The following is a 14818-nucleotide window of genomic DNA, read 5'->3' as shown; positions in this document are numbered from 1 at the left end:
TTCTCCCAGCTGCTCATGCTCAGTAGCCTACAGCCTGGCTCGGCTGCAACTTCATCACAAGAACTTGGCTCAGAGCTAAACTCTGACTTCATCCCCAAACATCCCATCAGTTCTCCAAGCCCCAGGTCAATGAAACACGTTATTGAAGGAAACAGAGACACATCTATATTAAAAAACACTTTATAAAAACAACACTACACTGTATTTATATAAATTGTTGCCATCTGCCACAGTAACTTCTAACCAGAGAGTCATGGAGTCCAGTTCCAGTGTTCAATTCAGTGACATCTCCTGGAGGTCTTGTACCTTGGTATTTCAATGCTCACTACCTGTCTGTAAGGAGGAGGCTGTTCTACTGTTCACAGGCTGAAGCAGCTTTAACCTAGGCTTGCTAGGCTGAGGTCAGTGGAGGTGGTTTCTTTAAACTGTTACCAAAGCAGCACAGATTTAATTTTTGATAAGCATATGCTGCCCTGGCAAATTAGGAGCCAGTAACAAGGTTTAAATGAGGGCTTTCAGAAAGACAAACTGTCTGCCCTTAGTGCCTGTTTCTAGTGTTAAGTGATCTGTGCTTTTTCCTTGAGGACACATTAATGGAAATAGCAAGGAAGACTGCGAGACAGGAATGAAATTAAGCCACTGGCTAGAGGTGACAGTTCAGCCACAGCGTTCCAGCAGAGGAACAGTTTACAGAGATCACATTACTGGAGTACTGGGCAGTGAAGTATTAAGGCACAGAAGGATTTTTCAGGCGAGAAAAACGTGGCAGAGACAACCAGAGGCAAATGGGGATGAAAACCATCTGAGAGGTAGGTAGAAAAGAAGCTCAGACCTGCAGTGAGCCTTCATTTACCTCTTGGTTGTATCTATAAAAACCTTGTATCAGTGCAGCAAATAGTATATACATAGAAGTGGGAAACACCAGCTGAGTGAGGCAGTACCTGGCCAGAAGGAAGAGGCAGCACAACCTCAAAAAGGTCTTTCAGGTGGAAGAATTCAAGCATAGTGTTACATCCAGTAAACCTAAGAACCAAAGTCAATTCTTTTTTTTATAATGCCAGGCCTCACAGCAAAGCAAGGGACATGACAAGTTTTTTTTTTTTTTTTATCAACAAGGAGTAACTAGTGAGGTATGACAAATACTAACTATAAAGTTTCATGTGGAGAAGAATCTTAATTTGCAGAGACTCAGACAATAAGGGATACTTTAAAAAGGCAGCTATCAAGGAAAGAAATGGTCCAGAAGTAAGCTACAGAATTACAAGATAGACAAAGTTGAGGGGAAGGGCTCTTTCTGGAGGTATTGACAATTATTCACTATCATCCCTGTGTGACTAAAACAGAAATACTAGAACATGAAGAAATCAGAGGCTGAAGAAGCCCCTGTTGACCCTTCACTGTGTTCTGCCACGTTTTTTCGCTTGACTTGCCTTCTCTCACGCCTGCCATCACTAGGCCTAGCACAGACTGCCTGTAAACGTGACTCCAGGTAATGAGGCTGGCACGGCTCCCTGTTTGTGGCACTGCTGGGGGACAGTGCTGAGGTAGGTTTGAGGAATGCTCCAAAGCTGCCTTCTACAGAAGATGTAGGACTGGCACTGTAGACGGAAGAGTAGCCTGAGCTCCCTTCCAGGTTAGAACTTCTTGGGCTGAGACACGCCGACAGCCTGCGAGCGTCATCCGGGTCCCTCAGCGGTAGCGCGTGCCCAACCCACGCCACATTTAGGGTGTCTTCATCGCTGGAGTCCTCACAGCAGTGCTCCTCAGGGTCCATGTAGACCACCGACATGTCCAGGATCCCACTGGGACCTGTCACTGAGGAACAATAAAAGAAAAGGTCAGTTTTGATTTGGGCAACACCAAGTTCAGCACAGAATCAAGGAGAAAAAAACAAGAGTGTAAACCTCATGTCTACTTACACGCGGAGGGGAGGGTAGAGCACTAAGTTAACCCTCATTTAAAACAATAACTTTTCCCCCCCTCAGACTGTTAGGATAGATACTAAGAGCTGTTTAGAAACTGAACAGCCAGTCCCAGAGTCAGCGAAACAAACAGATAAAACAGTGTTTCTAACACAGTGAGGCATTCATCACGTCTGGTCCACTACCAGCAGTCTCACTGTGAAATGCTAAGCAGCTACAAACCCCTTCATCGTGTTCTGAAGCAGTACAGAGAAAGAGAACAGATATAGACCTCTAAAATAGTTTAACAATTATAACCACTGGGGAAGGGAGAAAGTTTTTCCAACTGGTTTTCAGCTGAAAAGTTCAGGCTTCTGGTGCCTGAGGAACAGTTTTAAGCAAAGATGAGAAAGACAGGTGTAATGCTCTTGTCTTTTTATAAGGAGAATAAAACCCTCACCATCTCCATCTCTCTCGCCTTCGCTTTCCTGATCACCTTCATAACCAGAGCAGGAATCTAAACTCCAGTCTAGGAAGTTATCTAGAAGACTTTCTTCCTGGGTGGATAGCTCTGCTGTGGGGGTAGTCACAAAGCTGCCTCTGTCATCCTGAATGCCGTCTTCCCTCCTCCTGTAGCAAGAAAATCCAGAAGTTGCACATCAAAAGCCAAGTCTTCTTTTCCAGTTCTTTTAATAGGCATGTCAAGGTAATTACAGAAAAACTGATCATATTTAAGATTAAGAATGAAACCTCAGGATACCAGAGAGGAAGAAAGGCTCACACTAATCTTTAGAGACATTTACAGTGATGAGTTATACTAGCCTTTTAGCTCTTTTTCCAGCAGGAGAGCTAAGGAAAGTCTGAATTTCCACCACGTTTGTGTGCAAGGGCCTGGGCCCTGGGTCCTCCTGTTTCACACCCAACAATGAACAGAGCTGGCTGTAACTCATTATCTACAAAAAAAAAAAAAAAAAAAAAATCAAAGAGCCAGTAAGAATTAGACCATGAATTTCCCAGAAGGAATAAACAGTCAGAAGGAGGCTATTTGTCTTTATTTTCTAGGAGAAATCTATCCCAGTGAGTTCTTCCCACATGTACTCCAACAGAGCAGTTATAGTTCCCGCCTATCAAATTTAAGACTACTACTTTATTTAGATATTCTCTCTTCTAAAAGTCTAAAGTTAGAACCCCCTTCCCATTATTTGAAGTTTACACATCCCGCCATATGCTAGTTTTGCTCTGGGTGTCAGACAGCAGCAAATGAAGACAAAGAGCTCACCCACCTCTTCTTTGCCTATTGCTTCATAACGCTCATCTTCAAATCGTTGTTTCACTGCAGTTAAGGACACCTGCCTGTAATCCTTCGGGATATTATCAAGGAAACTGGAAAGAAAGATTAAAGCCCCAATCTTAGAATGGATTACATGAAGCAATGTTAACAAAACATGCCAGTTTAAATACTTTCCCCTCTGTGCTAGGGAAGTTGGTGTTTCAGCAGAGCTGCTAAGCAGCTAGCCAGGACACTTGGTGCATCCAACTCCTTTCCTGTTCTTTGAGGTAAACAAGGTATTTGCCTTGTACTCTTTAAGAAGTGAGCTACGTTGCTACTGGAACTCCTTCTGAAGCTCACCAATAAGCCATTTGCAGTCTTTTGAATTTGTCAAGCTGAAACCTGTTAAGCCTTGAGGAGCATCACATTTTCTGTGCCCCCCTACCCCTACCAGTTGAGAGCAATAGAATAGCTGTCCCTGAGCTGGCCCCCAGGCCTCAGTGCCTTGTGGTGGGGAGAGCGAGGCAGTTTCCCAAAGCCTCCTCCTTCACCGGGAACAGCTGACTCTATAGATGCAGTGTGGCTGCAAGAGCTGGAATCCAAGTACTCATGTGCCCTCCCAGAAGAGTTCTAAAATTATTACCACTTTTGGTAGAGGCTTAGCACACAGGGCAACAGGTCTTCAAGAGAGAAACCGGTACACTCAGACAGCTGGCTGGTCCAGGGGTGTGCTGGAAAAGAAAATACATATTACCATTTCACAGAGCTTGGTAGTTCTGTAATCAGACAGATTTTTTTTTTTTAATGGGATAAAGATCGTGATCTTTACGAGCTTATGCCTGTACATAGTTCATTCAGTTCACAGTTAGCTTCAAGGATAGGTTTACCTGCCAAACTGAAAGTTATATCTAAGTATAGAAATCTCATTTAAACTCAAAGCTTGCATAGTCTGATGCTAATACTCTTGTTCATCATAGCTATTAAGAGGCAAAATAGACAGAACCCAACTCTTCGTTTTGCAGTCCCTTGTCCCCCTCTTCCCCCACCTCCCCCAGCCAAGCAATTGGGACATCTTGCCTAAAGACAAAGTAACACCAAAAAAGCCCCAAAGGCTCCCTAAAAAGTCAAAGGCAGACAGACATACCATGCTGGAGCTCCACCTAAGGTAAGGTTCCTTACCTTGCCTGTGGAGTATCTTAGCCAGCAGCAGTGCCGCAGCAGCCAGCCGAGCTGGGGAATACACACAAAGGCTTGTGTTTAAGAGTGACAGTTCACAGATGAAGCTGTAAAGGTGAAGAGTTCTTCTCTCCAGTGAGACTATGTTTGACAATACTTCTTTGTAGTCCACAATGGTAGGTATCTAGTGCAGAAAGGAGAACAGAGGTTGGCAATACAAGATGAGCACCAAGTATTTAGAACAGTTGTTTCCAGGAGATGCTGTTTTAAAACTTAAGTTTTAATCTCAACAGAAAGGCAGAGGCTTTTGTATTTGCATGCTCTGAAATATGCATGGTCTCCACAGCTGATTGAGAACACTCACATAAAACCCCAATATCTCAGATAACGAGAAGTGCTAATTACAACAGCCTGACTTCAATAGCAGCCCAAGGGGTGAAATATTCCATCCACTTTCCAAACTCACCCTTATCTTTCCTTCTAGGGCAGAAATGATCTCACCCATCATTCTGACCAGGTCTTCATATTTGTATGTGTTGTCTGTTAGCCACACAGCTTCCCGTATTGTCAAGATCTCTTTGCTGATGAAACTGCAATATTAAATATTAACAGTCAGCCCCAGAAGAAAGGAAATTTGTGCACCTATGCACTAATGGTTTTGTGGCAGATAAATGCACCCAAGATGACCAGAGAGTTAAACAACTTTATAAGGTACTTTCCCAGGTACAGACCAGGAAAGAAAGAAAGTTTATTTCACCTTTAAGCTGAAACCCCCTACTAGAACATTCCTAATTCCTCATTTATGAAACCTCTCCTAGGTTAAGGTGCAAGATACTAATGAAATACAGAGAATAGTTTTCCATTGTGCCAGTGGTTCACCTGAGCATAACAAACTAAACTATGTAACAACACTGCTGCAGTTGTTCCTTAGAGGGTTACTCATTCTAATAGGGCGTGAAATACTTCAGTTGCTGATGGAATGCATTTAGACCAATCCACCACTATGGAGTCTTTTTGTATTTAAAAACATGTTCAAGGATTTATATTTTGTGTCTCATTTGCAGAGACTGTGTTTGTATGTGAACACAGTTCAAGAAGCAGTCAACGCAGAGGGAAGCCAAAGAGTTTTTCCAGTATTATTATTAGCAAGGAGGGGAAAAAAAAAAAAAGCTTGAGCTGCAGAAATGAATTTGAATGATCACAATAACCACTTCTGTTCACCAGTCAGAACCCCTACCGTGTGCAAATGACCATGCAGGCTATTCCCAAAAGCTGGAGTCGAGCCCGAGGCACAGGTCTCAGCTTCAAATAACGATCCACACATCCCACTGTCATATGAAGGCACAGGCTAGAAAAGTCTTTCATGGTAGCCACTTCTACCAGCCAGTCAACCAGGATGTACCTAGACAGGAAAGACAGAGACATAATCTGTGCAGTTAGAAGCCATTTCAACCCGTGCTGACCACCCTCCCCACACCTAGTTACCGAGTCCCTTCTCCACTCAAAAGTTCCAAGCCAAGAAATTTCACCAAAAGAATTTTCAGGAAAAATGACATGTTGCACTGAGGTAAGGATTTGCAACCAGAGGTTTGTTATTTTCTGAAGGGTCAACAGTTTTAAGTTGTCTGTGAAATGGAATTTGAAACTATCCTATAATAGGCACTTGCATAAGGAAAGTGTAGGGCATATCAATTAGGAGGCTAAAGGCCACTAAGATAACTAGAGTAACTATAGCTTCAACAGGTCAAACAGTGCCTCTGGTCCTTGAAGAACTTGTCTTGACAAATGCAAGAACTTACAATCCAGAAAAACCCTCACACACCTCATTTCAGTTCTTCTGATCCCGGATCTGAGTTTTTACCTCATTGTTTCATTCATTCCTTTCTGCACAGTGAAGATACTTTGCTTGCTGATAGGAAGGGAAGCTTGAAAGATTTGAGACACCATTTCACTGCAAGATTTTGCTTCTAATCCTAGTTGGTTTCCATTCCCACAAGCTTTGGCTAAAGCTATCTGTAGTACAGAGAACACAAAAGAAAGTATTTTTTTTACCAAATGCAAGCTAAGGCAGCACAGGATGGTCCTGTAATTTTCCTGCTGAAAACAAGAGAGCGAACATGACAAACTAATTGAATCAGTAGTTCTTAGTTTGGCTTAAATGGCACAAATTATTTGTGGGCAGGCTTTTAAGTCTGTCAAAATACGCATCTTTACTCAGATTGTACCACAGCCGTGCAGTATTTCCAAAAGAGGGGAACCTACAGAGTAAATACACACATGCATATACAGATATTATTCAGCAGTTTTGACTCTGCTTCTAAAGGGAGGAGTCTGAACCTACAATGGCAGCATAGAAAAGACCACATAGACGTTTTCCTGGGAAAAGTCAGTCTTACCTGTGCTTCCCAGCAGCCCTTTGCTGCATAGTCTCGTAGCTTCCTGAGACTTTGGAGGTATCTGCCAGGATCTGACATCTACAGCAGGGAACATAAACAGATTTCAAACCCCGTTACCTTTACACAGTGAACAGAAGAACTGTAGTACTAATATCCAGAGAAATAACACTGCCTGTGGGCACGTCTATTATTTCAGCAACCAGTCTGTTTCTCATCATGACAACATTGCTTTTAAGAAACTTTCTTCAGTTCTTGCCCAAGGTCTCACAGGAAATGAGAAAGGTCACTCGGGATTCTGACATGAGAGCTTTGGCAGATTTATTAATGACAATGCAGGCAGCCTCCCCCCTCCTGTTCAGGAGTGAGCCATATGATCACTAGCCAGCAGTCCCTATGCCTTCAGCAGAGGAACTTCTGCTTGCACCTTGGCTACAACTGCTCGTAGACTCACTTACTTTAAACACCAAGGCAGACACCAAAGCTCATTTGGGAGAGTTCTTAGTGCTCTCCTTCTTCATGAAGAAGGTAAGCTCTGAGGAACAGCAATTTCTTTCTGTGTATGTTCATTGCACATAACAGAGCTCCAGAAGTTACTGTGAAAAAGTTGTTTTGAGAAAAAAAATACTACTTACAGCTGCCTTTCTGTTACTTTCCCAAAGGAGGTAGGAGCTCTTTAAACAACCCTGCTTTGAAGATTCTTCAAACATTTCAAGGGATTCCTTCCTTTTTTCTTCATCCTAAGAACAAAAGGCATGATGGTATTTTTGCTGTCCAGCCAACTGGATGCCAGATCTCACTTCAGAAGCTTCGGTACAGAAGAGCTCTGTACTGAGAGCTACAGAGCAGAATCAACCAGTTGCGAGTCCCCTTCGGACTATGAGGGGTGCTCCCACATCCACTCAGTGCTGCCATTTGGAGATCAGGCTCAGGAAGCTGTTAGTGGTTTTCCTCAGCTAGACAAAAGCTTTTTGGTTTGCTTGCCACTGAAGGATTTTTTTTTTTTTTAATATGCATTATGACTGGAAGGCTTCCTCTGAGACCTGAACACACTGCAAGCCCATGATCTAGCCAAAATTAATTTCACCATTTGTAAAATTCAATAAACTCAGTTGATAATGTTCCTTTAAACAAACAATAAATTAAACTCATGAGAACAGAAATTCCTAGGCCACTTGAGGAATATAAGAGCATTTGGCTGATTTTTTTTTTTTTTTTTTTAAAATCAAGGTAAACAGCATGAGCATCACCAAAAAAAGTACCCAAACACTTCAAATCAGAAACACCACTCACCTCAAAGAGACTCAAGACCTTAGCCAAGCAGTGGAGAATAGATCCTTTCTGAGCCTGAAGAAAGCATTAAGATAAAGCATTGTTAAAGATAAACAAAGAACAGTAGCAATTTTTGCTAGTAATTCCAGACTACAATTTTGTTTGCCTTTCAATCATCCCTCACCCCTGTTTTTCTCAGTGTTTTGTTATTTTTGAGACAGTACTGAATGTCTCAGAAGAGACAGTACAGGCCTCTGGCACTCATGATATACCAAGTGTAGTTTGGCAATAAATTCATTAAAATGATTGATCCACAGTCATTTAAGCAACAAAAGCATAGGAGCTCCTGGGGGAAACAAAAATATTTTTTCCAAAATAACTACATGCAGGTACTAGCCTGTGTTAAAGACAAGGGCAGAAAGAAATCTTACTTTCTCCAGCTGACACTCTGCTTTGAGACTCTCATAGACCACAGCTTTACAACAGCTTCCACTCAAGGACCAGGGCGGGCGGATAAAAAGCCAAATAAATGGGGCTGCAGACACATTCAAACGCTCCGCCAGACTGAAGAAATGAGAGGCCTTTAATCCATTCACTTCTGCACGACCCTCATCGGAGATGGACACTGAACAAAAAAAAAAAGCCAGAAATCATTTAGAGTTTATTCAGAGCACGTGCTTAGCATTTAGTCAGGCCAAGACAGACAGTAAGATACAATCAGGAAAAGATTGAACAGTGTCTTCCCTTTAGAGCCTTAAAAATCATGGAGATGGCAAAAGAAGAAAAATCTTACTACAGTCAGTCTTTAGGCACACAGAACCCTAAGTTGGGGAGGAGGGGGGGCATTCTGCAAATACCACCACTCAAAGCAATGTTAATTCCTGCCAGAGTACAAACAAATTGGTATGCAAGTCACCTGCCTTGCCAGTACCCTCTGTGAGGAGGCTCCTCCTGTCAACTGTCAGTCCCTTTTGTTGCATTTATCACACTAGGTAAGCAGCTAAGCTTGATCAGAAGTTTACAAAGGATAACTTCTAAACATGAATTCATAAGCTATACATTGATTTCTTTTCGAAAAGAGCTGTGCACTATACTATCATTTAAAACCTAGCAGTTTAGTGGCCAGTGCTTAAGCTGCACTGAAAGGTAAAACTGAAGAGACATCATAGTAAATGAGACCAAACCACCCACCGAAGCCAGCAAACTGCCTCTGCACTTCCCTGCTCTAGAACCTGGGTACAAAAGCATCAGTGTTTGAGATACAGGAGAAACAGCTTTGTAAGCAGCCAGTTAAAGTGCCCACTTTATGATGAACAATTAGTCTGATCTATACCTATAAATAAGCTTTTAGCTCATCTACATTTCCTTTTGTCATGCCATCTTCCCCAAAGACCCGAGTACAAGCTTCCACACTTACAGCCTTCATTGTACAGGTACGCTATCCCCAGCTTCACAGCAGCTTCAAAGTTACCACTTTCAGCCGCCCTGAATGGGAAACAGAAGATACTTGAGGTTGAAATCAGTAGGTGCTTCCAGGCCCACATCCTCAAACAAGTTACTTCAGTGGAGGCCAGGCTGTGAGTTTGGTGATCACCAACCATAAGCACACATGCTTTTACTACAGAAGTTACAAACATAAGTTATGCTGAGGCTTTTCTTGCTGCAGTCCTTTTGTATGCCGATGTCCAGGAAAATTTGACAATTCATAGGAACTGTTTCTCGTTCCCATGCGACATTCCCAACACCAGAATTCAATAACACGTTTTGGTACTTGTACCCTCAAGGACATGCACCAAGCCCTTGTGCTCCTCCCTTCCAAACCGATGTGCACATAGTAATCTTCAGAAAGAACATAATACATTAATCAAAGAACCATCAGTCAGAAACAAAACAATTATCGTGACATTTAAACTGATGGATCCCCTTCAAATCAGATGGATAAAAAGCTGTTCTCTGACCTTTTTAAGCAGATTTATCATTACCCTCTCAAACTTCACTCTTTTTAATACTGAACTTTACCTATTTTTCCAATACACTGATTTGCACATGAAGTGACCAAGCCAACTCAGGCTTATAAATATGGTTATGCTCTTGAGCCTCTGATCTCACTTGCACATTCATATGAAAACATCAGTAACAGATTTCAGTTAACGTGCTATGTTCTAATATAGAATATTAATGCCCTTAAAGAGAAATAACTTTGGTATATGCAATGGGCCCTGCTCCAGTTAAAGAGACAGCAGTTATAAGCTGCAGCTTAGACATGAAATCAACAATTTGTCATCACTCTAAGCAAAGACTTCTACAAAAAGTGAAAGTCAGATCCCATATTTACACTAAGGACTGATTAAAATTGTGTATCTACCTTCAAACATCCTCTTCTATAATGTCAGACAAATTTGATTCTTAAGCTTACCTTTCAAACATCTTCAGATTGTTTGGAGAAGGCCATATTTCTTGGAAATTTGCACATGCCCAAACACTAGCATGGTTATCCACAAGGTATTTAAGATGAGAGTTCACCTGCAAGGGGGGAGCGTAGACTGTTAATTACTAAAATAAAGGGTCCAACAGAAAAATAGTTCTTTGCAATCTAATTTTAGATAGGTAACTAATTAATCACAAGTTAATCCTAAATCATTACCTGCCTAATCACCATTAAAGCAAGAGATGCCACACCAAACTAATTTGTTCAGCCACAGTGATCCAGCAGGACAATTCCCACAGAAAATTTACACAGAGCACTCAAATACTAATCTTATTAAGCTTGAGTACTGAGAAATAAAAGTGCTGCTGGGATAGCAAAAAATCTAATTACTGCATGTATTCTTTGGTTTTCTTCAGGTTTAGCCTGACACGAGAAGCCAGACTTTTCCATGTGCGGTTCTGGCTCATAAAGGCAGAGATAAGCTATGGTGTATGCCAGAGGGGAAGCAGTAGCAGACTCACAGCTCTGACTGAGAGGATGTCCTCAGCAGCAAGGCCCTTCAGAACATGGAACAGAACATCCTCAGGCAGACTTAACAACGTCAGAACTCGAGGCCTTTTTCTTATCCTTCGCCTTGAAGGGAAGGAAAAGCACCTGGAACATCTGCAGTGAACCACTGGAAAACAAAAACATAGGACACCTCAGTTAGTGATAGAACAGTACAAGGAAAAAAGGCACATTATACACATACAGAAACGTGTTTACTCGAGTACCTATTTACTGCAGCATAGGACACTTCTTCAAACATATTAATCATAGAGAAACTTAGCATGTGTCACATAACGCTGTCAGACTAAGCCACAAAGTAGGAAGTGACTTGTTCAATTTAGTCAATTAAGCTAAGTGGCTCAGAAGAGATGGCTCACGCACAAGTCCTCTTCATCGAGGAGAACCCCTCCATGCCCTAACTCTATCATCCCACTGTGTTTAGTTAAACTGTCACTACTGCAACTTTATTACCTCCCCCACACCCCAACTTTTTCTTCTCAATTGATAGCAATCCTTGGAATGTGACCAGAGAGATTAGGAAGTTAAGACCCACCAAAGCAGCTCAAGCCAAAAGCCCATCTCTCTAAGCAGCCACTTGCTGCCATGGGTGCTCATGGAAGATCCCCAAGAACCAGCAACCCCTTTTCTGAAGTTTCAGCACGTTGTAGCATTCATAGACTAAGGCATCGCCTACATCCTCTGTTCCTCATTAAGACAGATTTTACCTTCACTGCATTCATCAAGAGAAGAAAATGATGTAACAGACAAAGCAAAACCAAGAAGAGCACATGAGTACCGCTTGCTGGTGGGGATTCCTACTCCACAGTAGAAAGCCCAATCCCTTTTCCATCTCCTGAGGGTAGCGCCGTGCTGCAGGGATAGCTGCCACCAAGAGCCTGGCCCCCGCTGCACTCCAGATCCCCACCACCCACAGCAGTCTGACTAGCAAACAGCAGAAATTCAAATCAGTGAACAGTGCTAGGAAGGAAGAAAAGCATATTCCCCACTTGCAGCCTGCAAGTGGCAGTGAAGGACCACCCTCACGGAGCAGCACTTGGGTAGGAGGACCCCAATCAATCCCAGTTCATGCTGCACCTTTCAGAGCCCTGCCATGCAGCAGTGGAGATGCCAGCAGCGCTCCTTTCCACATCAGCTCTTATAGCTCTCAGGAGCAGTCTGTACAAGCAACAGAGGCCCATTTCTGAGCAAAAAACCAGGATGAACCTTTTCTTTGCAGACGTGAAGGCTCAAAAAAAAAAAATTCTGAAGTTAAAGCTTGAGTCCCACAAATTAAAAGGACATGTAAGGGCCTTTGTCTTTATTACAGAGGATTTCTTGGTTGTATTTTTCAAATCTGGTTTAAGTCTCTTACAAAGAGATTATATTTGGGAAGTTTATTTACTGACTTTTTTCTAAAAAACTTAATAAAAGACACAGACTCTACTAGAGAGCCCCGTACTGTGCAACATGCACGTGCTAGCATTGCTTACCCTATTTGCACAAGTTCATTATTAGTTTGAATATTTTTTGATGTAAATGAAAACAGTAGAGTAATAGTAGTAGTACAACATACACCAAACCACCCCATATTATCTACGAAGTAAACCAGGTTAGAGCTATGTAGTCTCACTAGATTATAGGCTCAAAGACATAAACTGAATGATGCGACTCTCAAGCTCTCTTTTTACGATGAAAGTAGAAGGTGGCTGAAAAGTCAAGGTGAAGATAGAGAATTTTAATGAGGCAAATATTCTTCTCCATTAATACGTTTTCCCCTTTGGCCTGCTCTTCTACTTTGGGTATTTAACACCTCCTGGTTACAATCTAACACACCGAAAGCCTCCTGATCTCATACTAACCTCCACTCCTCCACACAGAACTTCAGTGAGACACTGGAGAAGCAACACATTGCATTTCTCTTTGAGAAGATAAGAGCAACAGCTCTTACCAGCTGCAGTGAATGGAAAAAATGTATGGACTGGCCAGTTACACCCTCATCTCCCTCTGAGTGTGCCAGCCCATAGAACCGGGAAGTGTCCAGACTTACAGACTGCACAGCCAATGCGACGATTACGGACAATTTGTTCACTGCAAAGTTGCTGCATCAGACTCAGTTACTTAATACAGGTTTTCCAGTTTGCAAAGGGAAGGTTATCTGGGTTTTCCGCAGCATCCTTAAGAGGAGCCTGCAGATTCCTAAGGGGTCCATGAGCCATGGCTAACACATCTTTTTCTGTTCATATATGCTATTAACATCCTCTGCACTTCACGTTTAACGAAGTGAATCACCAGCCTGATCAAAATAGCATCCAATGTTTCACCAGTAGCATGCACCTTACCTGTTACCCGTCTTTGATTAAAAAGCTATTCCCATGAAAATAAAAACTTTTTAATGTGTGCCGGGTAGAATAATGCTCTCCTTCTCATCCTCTTCCCCCCTCTCTGAAGAAAACTTCAGCAGTATTTTTGCCATGAAAAAGAAATGGACTTCTGTACTGGTGTACCAATTAAACCTGTATGGACATCTGAATGACTGGGGAACACGGGGTACCTGGGCAGCTCAGGGAAGAGGAAAATTCAATTTCAAAAGCCAGGAAGTTGCACAGGGAAATCTTTGATTTGTTGCTTCACAAAATCAGAGTGGTTTAGGCTGGAAGAGAACTCTGGAGATCATCTAGTCCAACTGCCCTGCCCGAGCAGGGTCAGCTACAGCAGGCTGCTCAGGACCACGTCCAGCTGGGTTTGAAAGTCCCCGAGGATAGAAACTCCACAACCACTCTGGGCAAGCTGGGCCACCGTTCAGTCACCCTTAGAGCAAAACCTGCTTTTTCTTATGTTTGAACAGGGTTTTCCACTTATCAATTTGCACCCAACAAATTCAAAGACGTCTTACACGTTATTCTGCACACAACCCACATTTCTTAACGCCTTCTTAGGCGTTAACGACTTCTCTTCGCAGTTCGAAGCACAGGAGTGCTCAGAGACATCCGCCAACTATGGCCACGGCTCCTCCAGCGAAAGAGCGGGAGCAGAGCGGCCTCAGGTGCGGCGCCGAGGCACCGACACCCCGGCGGGGGGGCAGACAGCGCTCCGCCGGCCGTTCCTGCGGGCAGAGCCCTTTCCGAAGCGGGAAGCCCCGGGCGGCCGCAGTCCGGACTGACCGGGATCCCCCAGGCAGCGCCCCCGAGTCCCCGGCCCGCACCGCTCCCCGCCGCTGCTGCCGTTAGAATTACGGCGCGCGCGGCCGCTACCGGCCGCCGCTACCGGCCCACCGCCACCGGCCCGCCGCCATCGGTCCCCACAGCCCTCGCTGGCACCGGCAGCCCCTCAGGCGCCGGCGGGAGCCGCAGCAGAGCCCAGGCAGGGCCCGCTCTCCCAGGGCGCGTCCCTCTCCCGCCTCCACCGCCCCCGCAGTCCCCTCAGGAGGCGCCCAGCGCGGGGCGGGGGAAAGAGGCCGCCGCGGAGCCGCTGGCGCCCCTCAGAGCTGAGGGGGAGGGAGGAAGAGGGAGGACGCGGCACCCCCGGAGCCCACAGCCAGGCCCGCACTCACCACCGGCCTTCATCGCGGCGCGTCCCCGGAGACCGAGCAGTCACGACCAGCCGCCGCGCCCAGACCGGCTCCGAGTGAACGGCACCGCGAGGGGGGCGGGGCCGAACCGGCAGGCGGAGAGGCGGGGCTTGCAGCGGTCGAGCACGCCCCCCCGCCTTAGCCACGCCCCCTCCCCTCAGCGAGGGTCAGGGAAGGCGCAGGCAGCGAGCCCCGCCCAGGCCACGCCCCCCGGGGCGGCCGGCGCTCCTCCCGCCCGCCATAGGCCCAGCGCTGCCCGGC

At 44.5% G+C, this 14818-nt stretch overlaps 1 protein-coding gene across 1 annotated transcript; it reads right to left on the bottom strand.

Annotated features, from left to right (window-relative positions):
* Window positions 1–166: 166 nt before the first annotated feature.
* CCNF (cyclin F) lies at window positions 167–14600 on the bottom strand. Its single transcript, XM_074841204.1, has 17 exons — window positions 14540–14600; window positions 10962–11116; window positions 10429–10535; window positions 9430–9497; window positions 8444–8637; window positions 8034–8087; window positions 7376–7480; window positions 6744–6821; window positions 6209–6360; window positions 5585–5749; window positions 4814–4937; window positions 4351–4531; window positions 3815–3902; window positions 3185–3284; window positions 2724–2854; window positions 2362–2531; window positions 167–1815 (listed from the first exon to the last, which is right to left on the bottom strand). Exons 1-17 carry the CDS (start codon window positions 14550–14552, stop codon window positions 1349–1351), a joined length of 2352 nt encoding a protein of 783 aa, XP_074697305.1. The 5' UTR covers window positions 14553–14600; the 3' UTR covers window positions 167–1348.
* Window positions 14601–14818: the final 218 nt, after the last annotated feature.

The sequence above is a fragment of the Strix aluco genome, chromosome 15 (genome assembly GCF_031877795.1).
Source record: "Strix aluco isolate bStrAlu1 chromosome 15, bStrAlu1.hap1, whole genome shotgun sequence".
NCBI classification, from domain to species: Eukaryota; Metazoa; Chordata; class Aves; order Strigiformes; family Strigidae; genus Strix; species Strix aluco.
The sequence above is the reverse complement of the archived record's forward strand: the minus strand, read 5'-3'. Positions and strand labels throughout refer to the sequence as shown.